At 41.4% G+C, this 20,100-nt stretch overlaps 1 protein-coding gene across 3 annotated transcripts in view; it reads right to left on the minus strand.

Annotated features, from left to right (window-relative positions):
* Positions 1-20,100, minus strand: part of SMARCC1 (SWI/SNF related, matrix associated, actin dependent regulator of chromatin subfamily c member 1) — a 166,999-nt gene that overhangs the window by 11,370 nt on the left and 135,529 nt on the right. For 2 of the 3 annotated variants that reach the window (XM_084988231.1, XM_021068731.2), the window contains one exon: positions 9,901-10,162. In XM_084988231.1, the coding sequence (XP_084844357.1) occupies positions 9,901-10,162 (262 nt within the window). Of the gene's footprint in view, positions 1-3,424; positions 3,574-9,900; positions 10,163-20,100 lie in introns of those variants that run through there. The other variant, XM_084988232.1, reaches the window with a different exon arrangement.

Below are 20,100 nucleotides of genomic sequence, written 5' to 3' on the forward strand. Positions count from 1 at the left end.
AAGACTTAAATATATGACAGGACACCATCAAACTCCTAGAAGAAAACATAGGCAAAACAGTCTCTGACATCAACATCATGAATATTTTCTCAGGTCAGTCTCCCAAAGCAATAGAAACTAGAGCAAAAATAAACCCATGGGACCTAATCAAACCGAAAAGCTTTTGCACAGCAAAGGAAACCAAAAAGAAAACAAAAAGACAACTTACAGAAAGGGAGAAAATAGTTTCAAATGGTGCAACCGACAAGGGCTTAATCTCTAGAATATATAAACAACTTATACAACCCAACAGCAAAAAAGCCAATTCAATCAACGGAAAAATGGGCAAAAGACATGAATAGACATTTCTCCAAAGAAAATATACAGATGGCCAACAAACACATGAAAAAATGCTCAACATCACTGATTATAAGAGAAATGCAAATCAGAACTACCATGAGATACCACCTCACACCAGTCAGAATGGCCATCATTAATAAATCCACAAATAACAAATGCTGGAGGGGGTGTGGAGAAAAGGGAACCCTCCTGCACTGTTGGTGGGAATGTAAACTGGTACAGCCACTATGGAGAACAGTTTGGAGATACCTTAGAAATCTATACATAGAACTTCCATATGACCCAACAATCCCACTCTTGGGCATCTATCCGGACAAAGATCTACTTAAAAGAGACATATGCACCCGCATGTTCATTGCAGCACTATTCACAATAGCCAGGACATGGAAACAACCTAAATGTCCATGACAGATGATTGGATTAGGAAGGTGTGGTATATATACACAATGGAATACTACTCAGCCATAAAAAAGAATGACATAATGCCATTTGCAGCAACATGGATGGAACTAGAGAATCTCATAGTGAGTGAAATGAGCCAGAAAGACAAAGACAAATACCATACGATATCACTTATAACTGGAATCTAATATCCAGCACAAATGAACATCTCCTCAGAAAAGAAAATCATGGACTTGGAGAAGAGACTTGTGGCTGCCTGATGGGAGGGGGAGGGAGTGGGAGGGATCGGCAGCTTGGGCTTATCAGACACAACTTAGAATAGATTTACAAGGAGATCCTGCTGAATAGCATTGAGAACTTTGTCTAGATACTCATGTTGCAACAGAACAAAGGGTGGGGAAAAAAAATGTAATTGTAGGAGTTCCTGTCGTGGCGCAGTGGTTAACGAATCCGACTAGGAACCATGAGGTTGCGGGTTCGGTCCCTGCCCTTGCTCAGTGGGTTAACGATCCGGCGTTGCCATGAGCTGTGGTGTAAGTTGCAGACGTGGCTCGGATCCCGCGTTGCTGTGGCTCTGGTGTAGGCTGGTGGCTACAGCTCCGATTCAACCCCTAGCCTGGGAACCTCCATATGCCGCGGGAGCGGCCCAAGAAATAGCAACAACAACAACCAAAAGACAAAAGACAAAAGACAAAAAAAAAAAAAAAAAAAAAAAAAAGTAATTGTAATGTATACATGTAAGGGTAACTTGATCCCCTTGCTGTACAGTGGGAAAAAAAAACAAAACAAAACACTACCTGTTCAGTGGCAGTGGCCCATTTACCTATTTCCCCATATCTCCATGGCAACATACTGGGACAGAATAGCTTTTGCTATAACCCCAAGGCTATAAGCCCAAGCGCTAGAAAAACCTTCCCTTTCTCTTGCTACAAATCCTGAAGCCTTCTGTAAAACAAAGTTGTTCTATACTCCTGTCACAAACGGAGCCATAAAGTCACTGGGAAATTCGTGTTCAAGGTATGAGAGGGCAATGACACTTTGGGAGGGGGGCAGCAAAAAGGAAAAACGACAGGAAAAACAGTTTACTTCTACTTCTGGGACTTGCACAAACATTTCTCAGGAAAGCAAGAAGCACTAAGAGTGGGGCCAAGTCTCTGTGACACCCAGAGGTATGCCTAGGGATGTGACTGAATGTTGGAGTTTTTGGGGCCTGCCACTTGCCAGGCAATGACAGTTATCTCATAGAATCCTCCAGGTTATTAGGAAAACTGCACCATTTATAGGCCAGGCTTGAAGATAAGGAAACTAAGTCTCGGAGAGTCTATGTAATTTGGTCCAAAGTTACAAGTAATTTCAGATTGAGCTGAGACTCAAACCCAAGCCTGTCTGACCTTGATGGTCATTATTCCTTCCTTCGCATCAAGGACCTTGTTTTAAAGCTGATTAATTTTTTTCTTTTTTTTTTTTTGTCTTTTCGCCATTTCTTGGGCCGCTCCTGCGGCATATGGAGGTTCCCAGGTTAGGGGTCCAATCAGAGCTGTAGCCACTGGCTACGCCAGAGCCACAGCAACGCGGGATCCGAGTCCTGTCTGCAACCTACACCACAGCTCACGGCAACGCCAGATCCTTAACCCACTGAGCAAGGGCAGGGACCGAACCCGCAACCTCATGGTTCCCAGTCAGATTCGTTAACCACTGCACCACGACGGGAACTCCTGATTAAAAAAAATTTTTTTTTAGATTATATTTTTTTATTTTTTAGGTCCGTACCTGCGGCATATGGAGGTTCCCAGGCTAGGGGTCCAATAGGAGCTGCAGCTGCAATGCTGGATCCTTAACCCACTGAGAGAGGCCAGATGGTTAAGGATCCAGCATTGACGTGAGCTGTGGTATAGATCACAGCCTCAGCTTGGATCCCGAGTTGTTGTGGCTTTGGCTGTAGGCTGGTGGCTGCAGTTCCGATTTGACCCCTAGCCTGGGAACCTTTTTATGCTAGGGGTGCAGCCCTAAAACAAACAAACAAACAAACAAAAAAACCACTCTGCGTGGACCCTAGTCAGATTCCTTTCTGCTAAGCCACGAAAAGAACTCTGTGGGCACTCCCTTAAAGCTGATTTCTAAAGACCCAATTTGAAATTGGGTAGAATTTAAGAGGACTAAGAAGAAAACAAAATCCATGCCCTAGAAGTCAAACCCTGCTCTTTTGAAATCTAAATGTCTTGGGTTTTCTAGTTTCTGATAGAAATCTCTCACACCTTTTAAATGAATGACACTGAAAGCATTTTCATAATTCTTACTAAACATGAAGAAATCTGGCCCATACATACCTGAAATGCACAGAAGCAGACCCCACCAAACAAAATAAAGGATGTGTTATGTATTTTCCACTAAAAAAAAAAAAAAAAATTCGGGTGTTTCCTTCCCTAGTAGAGGGAGGTGAGAAAGAGCTGTGGCTTCAGAATAGCAGTATCAAAGCATAACTGGTGGGAGTCTGACCTATATACAAGCTTAGAAAAAAAAAATGGAAAAAAAAAAAAAAAAAAACCCACCAAAACTCAGCAGGCATCTGAAGCCTCAAATACGGAAAGCTCTGCTAAAATTAGGCTTTGCCTAGTGGAAAAATCCCCCACACTCAGGTTTATTGGATCTTCTAAAGCGTTACAGTCTTTACACCTAATGGAGTATTATTTAAAGTTTTATTTTTATTCTTTGGGGTGGGAGAGGCAGGTGGGTAAAGAATACGAAACTAGGAATAGAAACCTGAATTTCCAATCTCCAGCACGTTTCACTGCTGTTTCTAACCATCCACAGCGCATTTTCTGGCTGAGTCCCCTGGAGAACGGAAATAACACAATCAGGGCCAAGTGAGGGGAAGCCCAGGCTCCTGGGAGACTGCTTCTCCCGAAACAGCTTCCGGGGGGCGCCTGCGACAGACGCTCTTTGTTGCAGACTGGGGCCTCACTGTTCTCTTTGAAAGGGTAACCTGCTACTCCGGAAAGTGGCACGGCAGCCTTGTTATCACATGATGCAAGCAGGACCAAAGGCACCGCAGATAATACAAACTTGGCTGATGTGATGAGCTAGTTCTTTTCCCTTTTCAGTGTGGGGCTCTGAGCTGGGGAGTGGGAGGGAGAAGGAGAAGCTGGGAAGTGAGGATTGGTTGTAATTCTTTCCTAACTACTACTTCCCACAGAGAGGACCATGTAAGTGGGTCTAACTTGGGGGCTTAAAACCAAAATGTCTTCTTGAACAACCAGTATTTTACTAGTTGATGCAAAATGTTCTAGTTTTATCATTAAAACATCTCTACTATCCCTAAGTTCTCATCAAATCAGATCGATTCCCATTCTGATTTTTTAGGCACTTCTAAAAATTCTTACTTTTTTTTTTTTTTTTTTTTGTCTTTTTGCCATTTCTTGGGCTGCTCCCGCAGCATAAGGAGGTTCCCAGGCTAGGGGGTCTAATCCAAGCTGCAGCAGCCGGCCTATGCCAGAGCCACAGCAATGCAGGATCCGAGCCGTGTCTGCAACCTACACCACAGCTCACGGCAACGCCGGATCGTTAACCCACTGAGCAAGGGCAGGGACCGAACCCGCAACCTCATGGTTCCTAGTCAGATTCGTTAACCACTGAGCCATGATGGGAACTCCCTAAAAATTCTTAGACTATTAATGAAGAAACCATAAATATATTTAAATTAACATGTACTTTTCTCTCTGCTTTTCACACAGAGACACATAACAAAGCCTATGCCAATGCAAGCAGCTCACTCCGGATCCATGAGGCAAGAATACTCAAGAGTGCCTCATTGTCTATAAAACGCCAAGGGGAGGGCAAGGCTTACACTACACTTACTAGATTTTTGTCATTTCCTTTTGACTCAACTCACTGATAGGTAATCCTCCTTTAAATATATTTGGCCAACCGTTCTTCCACATCCATGGGATCTGCATCTGTGGATATGGAAAGTCAACTATATTCACTGTACCATGTCATTTTATACAAGGGACTTGAGCATCTGTTGATTTTGGTATCCATGAAGGCTCCTGGAACCAATCCCTGGTAGATACTGAGTGATGACTGACTGTGTGCCAAGGGCCCTGTAGGAGACGCCCTGCATTCAATGCTGTGCTCCTTGCTCAATATAAGCAGCACAATCAAGAACACCTAAGGAAACAGCAGCACCACCAACAGAGCACTCTCCTTGGTTCCCCATGTGTGGTCACAGATACAATGGTCCAGTGTGTGGGCAAGGGATATCATCCATGCATGTGCTCAAGAACCCGTGGCTGTCATGACTATTCACCTTGTGCCCTTTGGAATGGCAGTCTTACAGGCAGAACTAGTAAGGCTTTAAATCAGGATTCACCTCATGAAATCACACTGTTTTCCTAGTTAGGAGTAGGACCAAATGACAGCCCAGGAAGAGAGATAGCAGCATACAGATGCTACTCTTTCTATAAAATTCTAAGCATCTGAATGAATTAAAGGAGTGGGAAAGTGAGGACTGCAGAGGTACAAACTAAATGACAGAACTGAGGAAGGAACGATCCTGTGTTGTGAGCTTAGCAGATTTCTAAGATTATCCCCACAAATATCATTTAGATCATGGAACAAGTCTCATAATAGCAGTAAATCCCACAACTGCAGTTTAATAGATTGCATGTGGGGTGTTCCTTTTGTGGCTCAGCAGGTTAAGAACCAGACACATCTCTGTGAGGACACAGGTTCAATCACTGGCCTCGCTGAGTGGGTTAAGGACCCAGTGTTGCCACAAGCTGTGTTAGGTTACAGATGGACTCAGATTCAGTGTTGCAGTGGCTGTGGCATAGGCATGCAGCTGCAGCTCTGATTCGACCAATAGCTGGGAATGTCTATATGCTGCAGGTGTGGCGGGAAAAGAAAGGAAAGGAAAAAAAAAACAACCAAAAACAGTGTGTGGAGTTCCCGTCGTGGCACAGTGGTTAACGAATCCGACTAGGAACCATGAGGTTGCGGGTTCGGTCCCTGCCCTTGCTCAGTGGGTTAAGGATCTGGCGTTGCCGTGAGCTGTGGTGTAGGTTGCAGACGCGGCTCGGATCCCATGTTGCTACGGCTCTGGCGTAGGCCAGTGGCTACAGCTCTGATTGGACCCCTAGCCTGGGAACCTCCATATGCCTCGGGAGCGGCCCAAAGAAATAGCAAAAGGACAAAAAAAACAAAAAGCAAAAAACAAAAGAGTGTATGAGAGACAGAGAAAAAATGCTTTTTAATGAAAGTCAACCTAGCCCCATTTTTGAGTCAAGTCAATAAATACTAATACCTAAACATGATTTGGACTGTAAATTAAAACAATCATGTTGGTAGTTGGCAGATCATAGTTTTTTCAGTCACAGCTTCCCTGGGCAAATATGCCTGGTTATTTCTGTCATTTGAGGTTTAGTCATGTTGGGATCTTCTCAGCCTTCCGAGTGTCTCTCAATATTTCTCCCAGCTCATTTCTACATGCCGTGGCTAGAGAACTTGCATCCTACACCAGAGAGCACCAACTTTGGCTCTGGGAGGCATTTGGAATGTTACCATAAAGTACTCATAAAAATCATACAGGAAGACTGCTATAAGAGTAATATAATACACAGCACACAGCCATATATCCTGCCTTCTAGGAAGGGATGGAATACTGGGACAGGGAAAGGGATGATGAAATTAAAGGTAACATTTTAGGTTTTAATGATGTTAGTAGTTAAGTTTGAAAGTTTTCTGAGGTCAACTTCCAAGGTGGTTCAAATTTGGTAAATAGCTGACAACTTGAGAGGGCACCATGGATGATTTTGAGCATGAAAAATAATGTCCATAAGAGAGTGAAACACATAAAAATACAAAAAAAAAAAAAAGATATAAAGCACAATATTAAAAAAATACACACACAACAGAAAAAAAAACCCTTATTTGGTCACCTTTAGAGACTGTGGGGTTTGCTTCAAGGAGGAAAACCCATTATTCAGGTAACTGATAAAGGGAAAGAATGAAGCATTTATTCAGCTTTTCCTGTAAGGACTCATTTTCAGGATAAATAAATAATTAGTAAACAAAAGTTTTTTTTTTTTTAAATAAAACAGTCACTGCTAATAAGTGCAGAAAAAATATAAATAAATAAATCAATAAATAAATTTAGAAGTCTTACCATTTTGCAACACTTGATGAAAAAACCTGATATAGGAAGCCATTCGGAACAGTGGGTAAAACCTTTAGCAAGTCTAATTGGGAGCTATGTAACAGATAGTCAGCCTAACAACACCAGAACCACTGACCAATCTTGATATCACAAAGAGAGAACTGACATTACAGGAAAAATGCCCATGCCCCCAAATGTGAACCTGAACCTGCTAAAATATCCATTACCACCCTCTGGTTTATTTATGGGAGATGCTGGGAGGGAGGAGAGGCAGGGAGAGGGACATGTGAAATGACATATGCACCTTGAGTGCCCTTTTGGGCACAGCCATAGGCAGAAAACCCTGATTTCTTTAACACATGAATGGCATTTAAAAAAAGGCAAAAAAGGGAGGGTGAATTGTTAACATATTAAAATAAATTGAAGAGGAAGTTCCTGTGTGGCACACCAGAAAACTGCAGATCCCTGGCCTGGGAACTTCCACATGTCCCAAGTGTGGCTGAAAAATAAAAATAAAGTAGATGGAAGAAAACTATCAGCAAATTCAAACAAACGAAACTTTTTTTTTTTTTTTTTTGTCTTTTTAGAGTCAAGCCCCTGGCATATGGAGGTTCCCAAGCTAGGGGTCGAATTGGAGCTACAGCTGCCAGACTACAACAGAGCCACAGCAACGCAAGATCCAAGCTGCACCTGTGACCTACTCCATAGCTCGTGGCAACACTGGATCCTTAACTCACTGAGTGAGGCCAGAGATCGAACCCTCAACCTCATGGTTCCTTGTTGGATTTGCTTCTGCTGAGCCACAACAGGAACTCCCAAATGAAAACATTTAAAGACATTTAACGTCCAAATCAGAAGAAGGAAACAGATATCCAAAGACAGGAAGCATAGAGGGCCCCAAATAAGTTGAAACCAAACAGACCTATACCAAGATATATTACAACAAAAATGGCAAAAGTTTAAGATAAGGAGAGGATTCTAGAGGCAGCAAGAGAAAAACAAAGAGTTGATTGTAAGAACCCCCATAAGTACCTTAGAAAACTAAATATATAACTACCATATGACCTAGCAATCCCACTCCTGTGCATATACCCAAACAAAACTTTCACTGAAAAAGATACATGCAAAACATATGTTCACTGCAGCACTATACAAGTAGCCAAGACATGAAAACAACCTAAATGCCCACTGACAGATGAATGGATTAAGAATATGTGGTATATATACACAATGGACTACTACTCATCCATTAAAAAGAACAAAATAATGCCATTTTCAGCAACATGGATGGAACTCTCATACTAAGTGAAGTAAGTCAGAAAGAGAAAGACAAATACCACATGATATCACTTATATCTGAAATCCAACATACAGCACAAATGAACCTTTCCACAGAAAAGAAACAAACTCATGGACATGGAGAACAGACTTGTGGTTGCCAAGGGGGAGGTGGAGGGAGTGGGATGGACTGGGAGTCTGGGGTTAGTAGATGCGAACTACTGCATTTGGAGTGGATAAGCAATAAGATCCTGCTGTAGAGCACAGGGAACTATATCTAGTCATTTGTGATGGAACAGGATGGAGGCTAACATAAGAAAAAGAATGTATATGTGTATATATATATACATGTATATATGTATATATATATACATGTATATATATATACGTATATATATATGTATATATATGTGTATATATATATATATATATGTATATATATATATGTATGACTGGGTCACTTTGCTGTACAGCAGAAATTGACAGAACAATGTAAATCAACTATAATAGAAACAATAAAAACCTTAAAAAAAAAAAAACCTGTTAGGCTATCAGCTGATTTTTCTATAGAAACACTATAGGCCAAAAGAGAGTGGTAAGATATATACAAAGTTCTAAAGGGGAAAATCCTAAGAAAAGGGCATTACACTCGTCAATATATATACTCTCAATATAGGAGCACCCAAATACATAAAACAAATACTAACCGACAAAAAAGGAGACACTGATGGGAATACAGTAACAGTAGGAGACTTTAACATCCCACTCACATCAATGGGCAGATCTTCTAGACAGAAAATCAATAAGGTAACAGAGATCCTAAATGACACAATAGAATAGTGAGACTTCACTGATATTTTTAGGACATTACATCCAAAAAACCCAGAATATACAGTCTTTTCAAGTGCACATGGAACATTCTCAAGGACTGACCACATACTGGGGCACAAAACTAAGCTCAACGAATTTAAGAGTACAGAAATTATTTCAAGCACATTCTCTGCCCACAATGGCATGAAAACTAGAAATCAACTACAGGAAAAGGTAAAATATTGATAATTTTGAAGCTGTTCAGTAGGTATCTGGAGGGTTATTACACTATTTTCTCTACTTTTGTCTGTACCAGAAGATTTCCACAGCAAAAAGTGAAAAATGGCAGAAAGGGTGATTATTGCTGAAGCTGCAGCTTAAGAGTTCACTGTATTATTCTTTTTGCATATGTCTATCTTTGAAAATATCTATTTTTAAAAAAAGTGTAGAGTTGGGGTTCCCTCTGTAGTGCAATGGGATTGGTGGCATCTTGGAAGCACTGGTACGCAGCTTAGATCCCTGGCCCAGCGGTTAAGGATCTGGTATTGCTATAATTGGGGTTTAGATACGACCCCTGGCCTGGGAACTCCATATACTGCAGGGTGGGCAAAAAAGGGGGGGGGGGAAAGGAAAGAAAAAGTGTAGACAATCCAAGGATGAGTTTTTAAGGAACTTGGGGATACACTACTGACCTATACAAGAAAAGGCATCATGCTAAGAAGAACCTAGAAAGAGAAAATGGCAGGCATTATGTGGTCTTGGTTATAAAACCATTTCATTTGCCTACAATTTCCTGGATGACAATGGATATTCTGAACTATCTCAGTTAGAAGTCACCAACACTGTGGTTTGCCCCTTTGATGCTCTGTACCAAGGTACAACCCCACCTTATACTGTGAGCAAGGCCTTCTTCTCACCTGGCTGTGGTGGATGGGGTGGCGGCATCTGGTGGTGCATTAGAGGGTAGGGAGGGGGCTGCTGATGAGGCATCATGCCAGGGTGCCCTGCTGCTCCAAGTGGTGGCAAGCCAGGTCCTCCTGAGTGCTGGTGTGCCTGTTGAGGGTTCTGCCCATGCTGCTGCTGTTCCATTTGCTGTCGGGCTCGCAACTCAGCGTATTTCAGCTGTTCCATGTGGAAATTCTGGCGTTCAGTAAGCAACTGCTGCCTCTGTTGTTCTAACTATTAAGGAAAGAAAGGGGAAGATAAATGATATCACGGAGAGGCTCTCAGGATTGGATGCCAAGGCAGGACATTAACATGATGCCTAAATTCCCCACACCTCATCAGTTACACAGCCACCTCGCCTCCTGCAACAATCAGTGCGAGAAAAAGGCATTATTTCTTGACTAGCATGAAGTCAAGTTCTTCTCTATGTTAAATACAGTTCTGCCTTTCCTTGTAACTGTCACCCAGTGGGGGCTACTGGACCCAGAACAAATGTAATTCCCTTTGTTTGGCAGGCATGTAGATATTTAAAAAATAGTTTCTTCAACTGCCTTACTCTTCCCCAGGTACAACAAGTCTCTCTTTTCCTTTTAATAGTCCCTCAGATACTAATATTTTAGTCCAACCAACATTTCCAGGTGCTCTCTTCTGTATGTGATTCTTTTGGTTTCTATTTTAGAATGTGACACCTGAGTTAAGTCTTCTGGATGAGTGGGCGTGGCCTTAGATGCAAAAATACACATTTTCTATATAGAACTTTGGCAGTGCCACTGTAAATCTTAGCTTCTAAGTACCCAAAATTATACTGGGTGACATATTCACAGCATATATTAGATGCCTAAATAAAAATCTGCATGAATCGTTGTTTGAAGACTATAAGCAAGATAATTTTTCTGGGACCCAAATTAAAATACAGAGAAAAGGAGTTCCCGTCGTGGCGCAGTGGTTAACGAATCCGACTAGGAACCATGAGGTTGCGGGTTCGGTCCCTGCCCTTGCTCAGTGGGTTAACGATCCGGCGTTGCCGTGAGCTGTGGTGTAGGTTGCAGACGTGGCTCGGATCCCGCGTTGCTGTGGCTCTGGCGTAGGCCGGTGGCTACAGCTCCGATTCGACCCCTAGCCTGGGAACCTCCATATGCTGCGGGAGCGGCCCAAGAAATAGCAACAACAACAACAACAACAAAGACAAAAGACAAAAAAAAAAATACAGAGAAATAATTAATTTATGTGCCAGGGAATTCAGAAACCACCTGCCTGGCAGTAATCAGAAAAATGGAGCCCACCATAAATGCTATCAAAATTAACTGAAACCCAGGGTTGACAAAGAAAATTAACTTGAGTATAAAGGAAAATAAAAACAGAGTTCTAGAAGATAGTAGTATAAAGATCATAAGGAAGGTTAGCAGCACTATTTCTCTTCTATAATGTTCTATCCCACCATTTGAAAGCAAGATCTTACTCATGGGGAGGCATTCCTACAGCAGTCAGAAGGAACTGAGCAGTTAAAATGCAGCTAATCTAAAATGAGATGTGCTGTAAATGTAAAATACAGGCTGAATTTTGAAGACTTAGTATGAAAAAAATAATTTCCCATATTGATTACATGTTAAAATAATATTGTATGCTTATATTTGCTTAAATAAATTATTACAATTTTATTACTTTTTAAATGTGGGTACTAGAAAATTTTAAATTACATATACGGTTCACAGTGTATTTCTGTTGGAGAGCACTAGTCCAAGGCATTTGGTAAATTAAGGAAATGTAACATTTTAGCTCTTGGGAGTAGCCAGTTCTACAGATAAACACTGCATACTATCCTTAGCAAAATCTAGATGGAATATGCATGAGAATTAGCTCAGAATCTGGGCTCTTAGCAGACAGCTGCTTAGGGAAAGGTCCCTTGGAACCTAGTGAGAAGCATCACTAGCTATTAGGAAGTGGCAAGTGGGGAATGTCAAGTTGGACTGGGTCTGGGAAGATAAGCCATGGACATAGTAGAGAGACAAGACGGATAGCCAGGTGAGGAGGAGAGCAAACAGAGCAGATGGTAAAGCTTATGTCCTGGGTGTTGGTTAGATGGCTAACAGAGTGTCCCTTGGGAGAAGGAGACCTGAAAGGAACACTTTTGTGTGTAGTTGAGGGTTATCAGGACAGAGAAGGCACGGTGCTACCATAGTCCTACAGACTGGCATGGGCTCTTCACTTTCTATGGCTAACTTGAAGAGGCTAAAGACTGGCTCATCTTATCTTTTTTTTTTCAAAACGAGAGGAGAGCTACAAGATGTAAATAGCAAGAGAATCCTCTGGAAGTCCAGCTCTGCAAGATGACTAATCAGTGAGATAGCGTAAGTAAGAAGCAGACTAAAAGAAAAGGAATCTAAATAATCTAACCATTAGTCTTGGGTTTTGCTTTCTTCCAATTATTCTTTCCAGGAAATTTAGCACTTTGCTGAGGTTAGACTTAAACAGATTGCCAGAAAAGAACCTCAACCTATGTTCTTATTGAATCGCTAATGGTCTGGAGAGCTTGGCTGAAGTCCTGTAAGAACTATAGAATATAGATCAAAATCTGCTTATATTTTATTTCAACCTATGCCATAGTTGCAGCAATGCTGGATCCTTCAACCTACTGTGCCCGGCCAGACTGAACCTGCACCTCCTCAGCAACATGAGCCACTGCAGTTGAATTTTAACTCACTGTGCCACAGCAAGAACTTCTCAAAAGATCTGCTTTTTAAAAAGTTGAACTGGGAATTCCCATTGTGGCACAGTGGAAACAAATCTGACTAGTAATCATGAGGATGTGGGTTCAATTCCTGGCCTGGTCCAGTGGGTTATGGATCCTGTTTTGCTGTGGCTATGGTATACGCTAGCAGCCATAGCTCCATCTCGATCCCTAGCCTGGGGACTTCCATATGTCTCAGGTATGGCCCTAAAAAGCAAAATAAATAAATAAATAAATAAATAAATAAATAAATAAATAAATAAATAAAATAAAATAAAATGCTGAACCATTACTGGAGGAAGATTTTGTGTCTCTCAAGGGAATTTTTTTTTTTTTTTTAAACCAATCCATCCTTTCTTTGGTAACTGACTTTCTCATCAAGGTGTTAATCTTGGAAAAAAAAAAATCTGCCCTATTTTCCTTGTCTACAAATGAACTAACTTCAATAATAATTTCTTCTTGAGCTTCATTTGTTATTTCAAAACACAGAAGGTAATTAAAAGTAATCTGAAAAATTTTAAAGGATATAATTAAATATACACACACATACTCTAAAAAGAACCCAGTTTAGGAACTCCCATCAGGGCTCAGTGGAAATGCATCTGACTAGCATCCATGAGGACGAAGGTTTGATCCCTGGCCTCACTCAGTGGGTTAAGGATCAGGCATTGCCATGAGCTGTGATGCAGGTCACAGATGCAGCTTGGATCCCGAGTTGCAGTGGCTGTGGTATAAGCCAGTGGCTACAGCTCCGATTCAACCCCTAGCCCAGGAACCTCCATATGCTGTGGGTGTGGCCCTAAAACAAACAAACAAACCCATTTTAAGCTTGAGATCCACTGTGGAATAATAGGTCCTCTGGAGTGAAAGCAATGTCCAGACAGTAGGTCAATTACCTGACTCCAGGAGGACACTTCTGCTTTAGAGCACATGCAATAGAGCTTATAGTCACAATCTGCCCCCCCAAAATAAATACCTCTCTTTTATGGATTCCTATTGTTATTGAATCCAAATGAAGACTGCATTCACTTTTGTGGCAATCGAACGTTAATGTGAACTGCGAATTTTTGAGGAGAGTCTGATAATACTGAGCAAACGTGAAATTCATGAAGCCATTGACCCAGTGATTCTACATCTGGAAATCAAAACTGTATGTGTGTATCACTAAATTTTTTCCCCCTCATTTTTTAGCCGCCCTGTGGTATATGGAGCCAAAGATTAGACCTGAACTACAGCTGCAGCAACGCTGGATCCTTTAATCCACTGTGCTGGGCTGAGGACTGAACCTATGTCCTGGTGCTAAAGAAATGCTGCCTATACCGTTGCACCACAGCAGGAACTCCTAAAGTATTATTTTTGATGTAAGGTTATGTCTGAGATACACAAGTAAAAACATAACAAAAAAGTGGCAACAATATTTATAACTAGTCAATTATATTAAAAAAGTAAACCCTTTGTGTCCATGCATAAACATTGTGTGCACACTGAAAATGTTTTGGAAGACACAAAACTATTAACAGTGATTATTGCTAGGAATGAAATTGAGGATAGAAGACACTTTTTAATTTATTCACTTATCACTTGAAAAAAACTTTCATCACACAATGACCTTTGTAATCACAAAATAGCCAAATTGCCCAAGTTATTACATGCTTCAGATAACGTGGTATTCTTCTCTCTTCTATTTCTGAGGACTATATATAAAGTCCCAATAGCTAAACCCAACAGTGTAAACTGTTCAAGTAAATAGGGCATTGATGAATCTGTTCACTTTCTTTCAAGGATCCAATCTGGCTCTAGGGAACCCAGTTCCATACAAAGCTGCCTGTGGCCACGATCTGAAGACACCCCCATCCTCCACTGCATTCAAACCCTGCCTTCCTCTTCCCCTTCACTCCCATACTGTGTGTGTATAAAGTAGTCGAATCCAAGCGGAACTGGAACATAACAAGGGCACTTTTCTACACCAAGACCCCAAATGCACACACAGCTGCAAGTGCAGCTGAAATTCACACAGAGCTCTTCTCCCAATTTCATCTGCATAAAACAGGGAGGGGTGAGAAAGAGTAAAAGGAGGTGGGGGCTCAAAAATCCATTTACCCTGCCGAGGGCTTGAAATATCAGCTGAGTCTTGAAGCCTCTGACTACTTGGCCTCGGAACTGAAGTAAATAAACACACCTTTCTTTGAAAGGTTTTATGTCAGTTGCCAGACATCTACTTAAATTAAAAAACCAGACATATTCATTCCTTCTTAAACCTCTGGAAAAACAAATAACATAACTCTTATCTTTCTGCCTCTACCTGTGCTTTTGGAGGCGGAAACCTAAAGGAAAGTCTGCACAATAGTTGTGACTGGTCATTGTTTCTTTGTAATGTGCCTGCTGCCTGAGGCCACATCTATTTTGACTCAGAAGTAAACCTGCTAAATATAGCTTTCTTAATCTCAAATAAAACTACCCATAACAGAGTTCCCGCTGTCGAGCAGCAATTTAAGAATCAAACTGCAGAGGCAAGGGTTAGATCCTGGGCCCAGCATAGTCGGTTAAAGGATCCAGCACTTGGAGTTCCTGTTGTGGCGCAGTGGTTAACGAACCCGACTAGGAACCATGAGGTTGCGGGTTTGGTCCCTGGCCTTTCTCAGTGGGTCAACGATCCGGCACACGGCATTGCCGTGAGCTGTGGTGTAGGTCTCAGACGCAGCTCGGATTCCGCGTTGCTGTGGCTCTGGCGTAGGCTGGCAGCTACAGCTCCGACTGGACCCCTAGCCTGGGAACCTCCATATGCTGTGGGAGTGGCCCAAGAAATGGCAAAAAGACAAAAATAAATAAATAAATAAAAAATAAAGGATCCAGCACTGCCACAGCTGCAGCACAGATTCAGTCCCTGGCGTGGGAACTTCGATATACCCTGTGTTTGGCCATTATAACAAAACAACTTGTAACATCATGGTGCACATCTAACAAGAGAGTCAATAATTTGACAGGCAGTACTGAGGTGAATTACTATGAACAAGCAGAAAACAACATTAAAAAGAATTCTTCTGGGGAAGTATGAAGTTAACTTTCTATTCTTGTTCCTTAATTTGCTGTAACGTACAACAAACCTTTCTAAAATCACATCCTATTGGCAATACCTTTAAACTCTACCCAGAACTTGACCATTGATCTTCACTTCCATGCCTACCGCCACCATCTCATGTAGATTATCTTAACAGCCTCCTTCCCAGTCTCCCCTTTTCTAACTCTGCAACCTTTAAATTTATTCTCTATAAACAGCAGATAGACTGATCCCCACTTAAATGTAAGGAAGATCACACTAGCACTTTGCATGTATTCCACATTTTAATCAGAGTAAAAGGAAAGTACTGGGAATTCTGTGGCCAGGAGGACATTATCTCTGACTTTATCCTCTTAACTCCTCCTGCTCACCCAGGCCCCAACCCACTCACCTACTCCTCAGTTCCCAACATGACAGTCATGATTCTGCCTCAGAGGCTCTAGCTGGCTGTTTCCAGGGCTTAGACACATTCACCAAATTATCAGTTTCTCAATAGGGCCTAATCAGATGATAAAACTTAGAACTGAAATCCAGACCTTGCCCTTCCCAATTTTATCTCCCAGCCCATAACATATAGTATGTATACATACACATTAACTATGCATACATATGCACACGTAGCATATAACATCTAACATCTTACTTAAGCTCTACTAAGGCAAAGAGTTTTGCGGGGTTTTATTCACTAGTGTATCCTCAGCACCTAATATGCCTAGAACAATGTAGGTGCTTAATAAACATTTGCCAAATGAACCAAGGACCTTAATCCATTGCCTATGCTGTGAAAGCCATCAGCTCTGGGTAGGCTGCCTCTTCAGTCTCCTCCACAATCATGCCCTTTTCTTCACATTTGTGGATTTGGGCTTTTTTACAGCTCAGATCAGTCCTTTCTCTACTAGTAAGCTTTCCTTAATCATCTCAGCCAACCATGGCCTCCCCTTTACTAAATTTAAATATTCCCATTATCTTTGGGTCAATGTCACCGAGTCTGGGTTTCTCAGATTTCAGTTTCCTACTGTCTCTCTTTTCTGAAGGTAAACAATTTCTATGCCTAGCCAAATGAAGTCCAAAAACTATAGATGAGATCAGCTCACGGATCTATTCATGATGGCCTCAAAGTTTTGTTTCATTCAGGTAGGACCCAGACGCTCCAGTTCTCCCCAATCTCCAAGAGCCCGTATCTAACCTGCTCTCTTGACTGACATGTACTATCTGCTTGGTATGGAAGGATGTTGTTGGGCAGAGCCCTAAGTGCCAGTTCAGCATCCTTGCCTCAACTGGAGTCAATAGTTTTTTATTATGTCATTTCCTGGACATATTTTGTACATTCCTTAACTGCCTCCCTCTAATATTAGTACTTTATGAGAAGGCTGAAACAACCGCTACTGAGCTTTAATTACAGCTGTATTCATAGTGTCTATAAAAGATATTAAATTGTTATATATTCTTATTCTTAATTACTAAACATGTTAAGATTTAAGCTAATTTTAAGTTATTAGAAAAAGAAACTTCATATCTGACTCTGAAAGGCTAACAAAAGATTTTTGAAGTCTATTGCTACGTAAACAAAACCAAATGTTTAATTAAAAAAAGTATGTCCTACTCAGCCATCAAAAAGAGCGAAATAATGCCATTTGCAGCAACATGGATGCAAAATTAGGTTCTCATACTAAGTGAAGTAAGTCACAAAGAGAAAGACAAATACCATATGATATGTTATATGTAGAATCTAAAAAAATAGCACAAATGAACCTATCCACAGAACAGAAACAGACTCACAGACATAGAGAAGAGAGAACGTGTGATTGCCCAGGGGAAGGAGGGAGGGAATGGGGTGGACTGGGAGTTTGGGATTAGTGGATGCAAACTATTACATTTAGAATGTAAGCAATGAGGTCCTCTTGTATAGCACAGGGAACTATATATCCTGTTTCTTGTAATAAAACATGATGGAGGATAATGTGGGAAAGAGAATACATACACATGTGTGACTGAGACACTACAGCAGAAAATGACACAACATAAATCAACCATACTTTAGTTAAAAAAAATTAAAAGCATGTCCTGAAGGTACTGCTTACTGGGTAAAAATGATCAGGATCACACCCTGCAGTGAACTGGGGCAGTGTGGTAGGCAGCACATCAGACAATGGGTCAGAACACTCGATTCCTGGCTGACCTGATTACCTTCCGTAATTTCAACTTTCCTAAGTCATAACAGAGGGATAAAACCTTACTTATTTCAGAGTCTGTAAGTTAAAATGGTTCGTTTCTTTGTAAATTATAACGTCATAGATTAAAAACACACAACAAACAGGTTTTAGACTTGGCCCTGTCATTTATGAACTGTGTGATCTGAGTGAGGTACATGGAATGTACCCTATTCAAGCTCAGTCTCCTCGTCTATGAGGAGGGTTAACAAGAAAGGGCCTCATGTTCCCATCCAGCATTACTGCTGGATTCTTGTCTGAGGAAACTGAAAGCAATCAGCATATTCTTGCTAATGGCTTCCTCACAGTTTTTGAGAGATTAGCTCAGCACAGTGACTGGCCCAATAAATGTTCATAAAGCCAACAAAGGTAATTTAATATATAGTTGTTGATGACCAGTGTGCATAAAGGGAGCCATAAATATTTATTGCACACTTACTCTGTGTTCTAGGCAGTGGGCCAGGCACATGCCATAGTTCTCTCAATCCCCACAAATTTCCTGTGAGGAAAGGAAATCATCAGTAGGAAAATAGCCATAGCTCTGCTTGCTAACAGGGAAGGACCAGATAACTATTGCTGGGATGGAGAAAAATAGGTTATGCCTTGTACATGAAATGAACAGAAGCCAGGAGTTCCCATTGTAGCTCAGTGCTGAGAAACCTGCCTAGTATCCATGAGGACAGAGGTTCAATCCCTGGCCTCGCTCAGTGGGTTAGGGATATGAAGTTTCTGTGAGCTTTGTGTAGGTCACAGGCGCTGCTCAGATCCTGTGTTGCTGTGGCTGTGGTGTAGGTTGGCAGGTACAGTTCCAACTTGACCCCTAGCCTGGGAACTTCCGTATACCACAGGAACAGCCCTAAAAAGACCAAAAAATATAAAACATAAAATAAAAACAAAGAAAAGAAATGAATGGAAGCCGTTATAAAGATTGTAAGACTTTTTTTTGTTTTTTGTTTTTTTGGCTTTTTAGGGCTGCACCCCTGGCATATGGAGGTTCCCAGGCTAGGGGTTGTATTGGAGCTGCGGCCGCTTATACCACTGCCATAGCAACCCCAGATCCGAGCTGCGTCTGCGACCTACAACACAGCTCACGGCAACGCAGGATCCGTAACCCACTGAGCAAGACCAGGGATCGAACCTGCGTCCTCATGGATGCCAGTCAGATTTGTTTCCAATGAGCCACGACAGAAACTCCCTGTAGGACTTTTTGGATATTGTGAGAGTGAGCCTCCAAGTGGTCCCCAATGATTCCACTTGCTAATATTTATGCTTTTCCCCCTGAACCCTGTCCACCCACAGCCCCACCCAATTGTAGAACCAAGGCTGGGCCATGGGACTGAAAGAATACAGCAGAAGTGAAAGGATGTGACTGTCAGGTTTAGGTTATAAAAGACCCTGTGGCTTCTGTTTTGGGTGCTCTTTCGTGTTCTTGCTCTTTTTAGTCACTTGCTCTGAGAGAAGCCACTTTATGAGGAGCATTATGGAAAGGCCCACGTGGCAAGGAACTGAAGCCTCCTGATAAGAACAGAATGAACAAGTTTGGAGGTACACCCTCCAGCCCAGCTGAACCTTAAGAAGACTGCAACCTCATGAGAGACCCTGAGACCAAACCCCCCAGGAAAGCTGCTCTCAGATAACAGGTGAGATACTGTTTTCAGTCATTGCTTTGGGGTAATATTTTACACAGTAATAACTAATACAATCATGCAACTGACATACAATGTCTACAGCTAGGGACTATCTTGTACAATTAATTTCCCCGCATTAAATGCTAATTAAGAAAAAGCAGGCCAATTCAGAATGGAGAGACAATAAGCCCCTACTATATAGCACCGGGAGCTGTATTTAATCCCCAGAGATAAACCATGATGGAAAATGTTACACACATAGAAGAATTTATATATACATGATTGAGTCACTTTGCTATACAGCAGAAATTGGCACATTATAAATCAACTATATTTTAATTTAAAAATTAAAAAAAAAAAAAGGAAAAAGAAAAGGCAAGCCAACCACCAAGGAATTTTAGAAGAGCAAACTTCTGTGATGAAAAAAGATTCAGTAGAATGTTTTCCCACATTTCTGATTGCTCTTTTATTTACAAAATATCCTGGGAGTTCCTGTTATGGCTCTGTGGGAACGAACCTATTATCCATGAGGACGCAGGTTCTATCTC

The sequence above is a fragment of the Sus scrofa genome, chromosome 13 (genome assembly GCF_054392235.1).
Source record: "Sus scrofa isolate SSC_HxYL_T2T_F1_AM1 chromosome 13, Sscrofa_HxYL_maternal_Yorkshire_Landrace_v2.0, whole genome shotgun sequence".
Taxonomy (NCBI): domain Eukaryota; kingdom Metazoa; phylum Chordata; class Mammalia; order Artiodactyla; family Suidae; genus Sus; species Sus scrofa.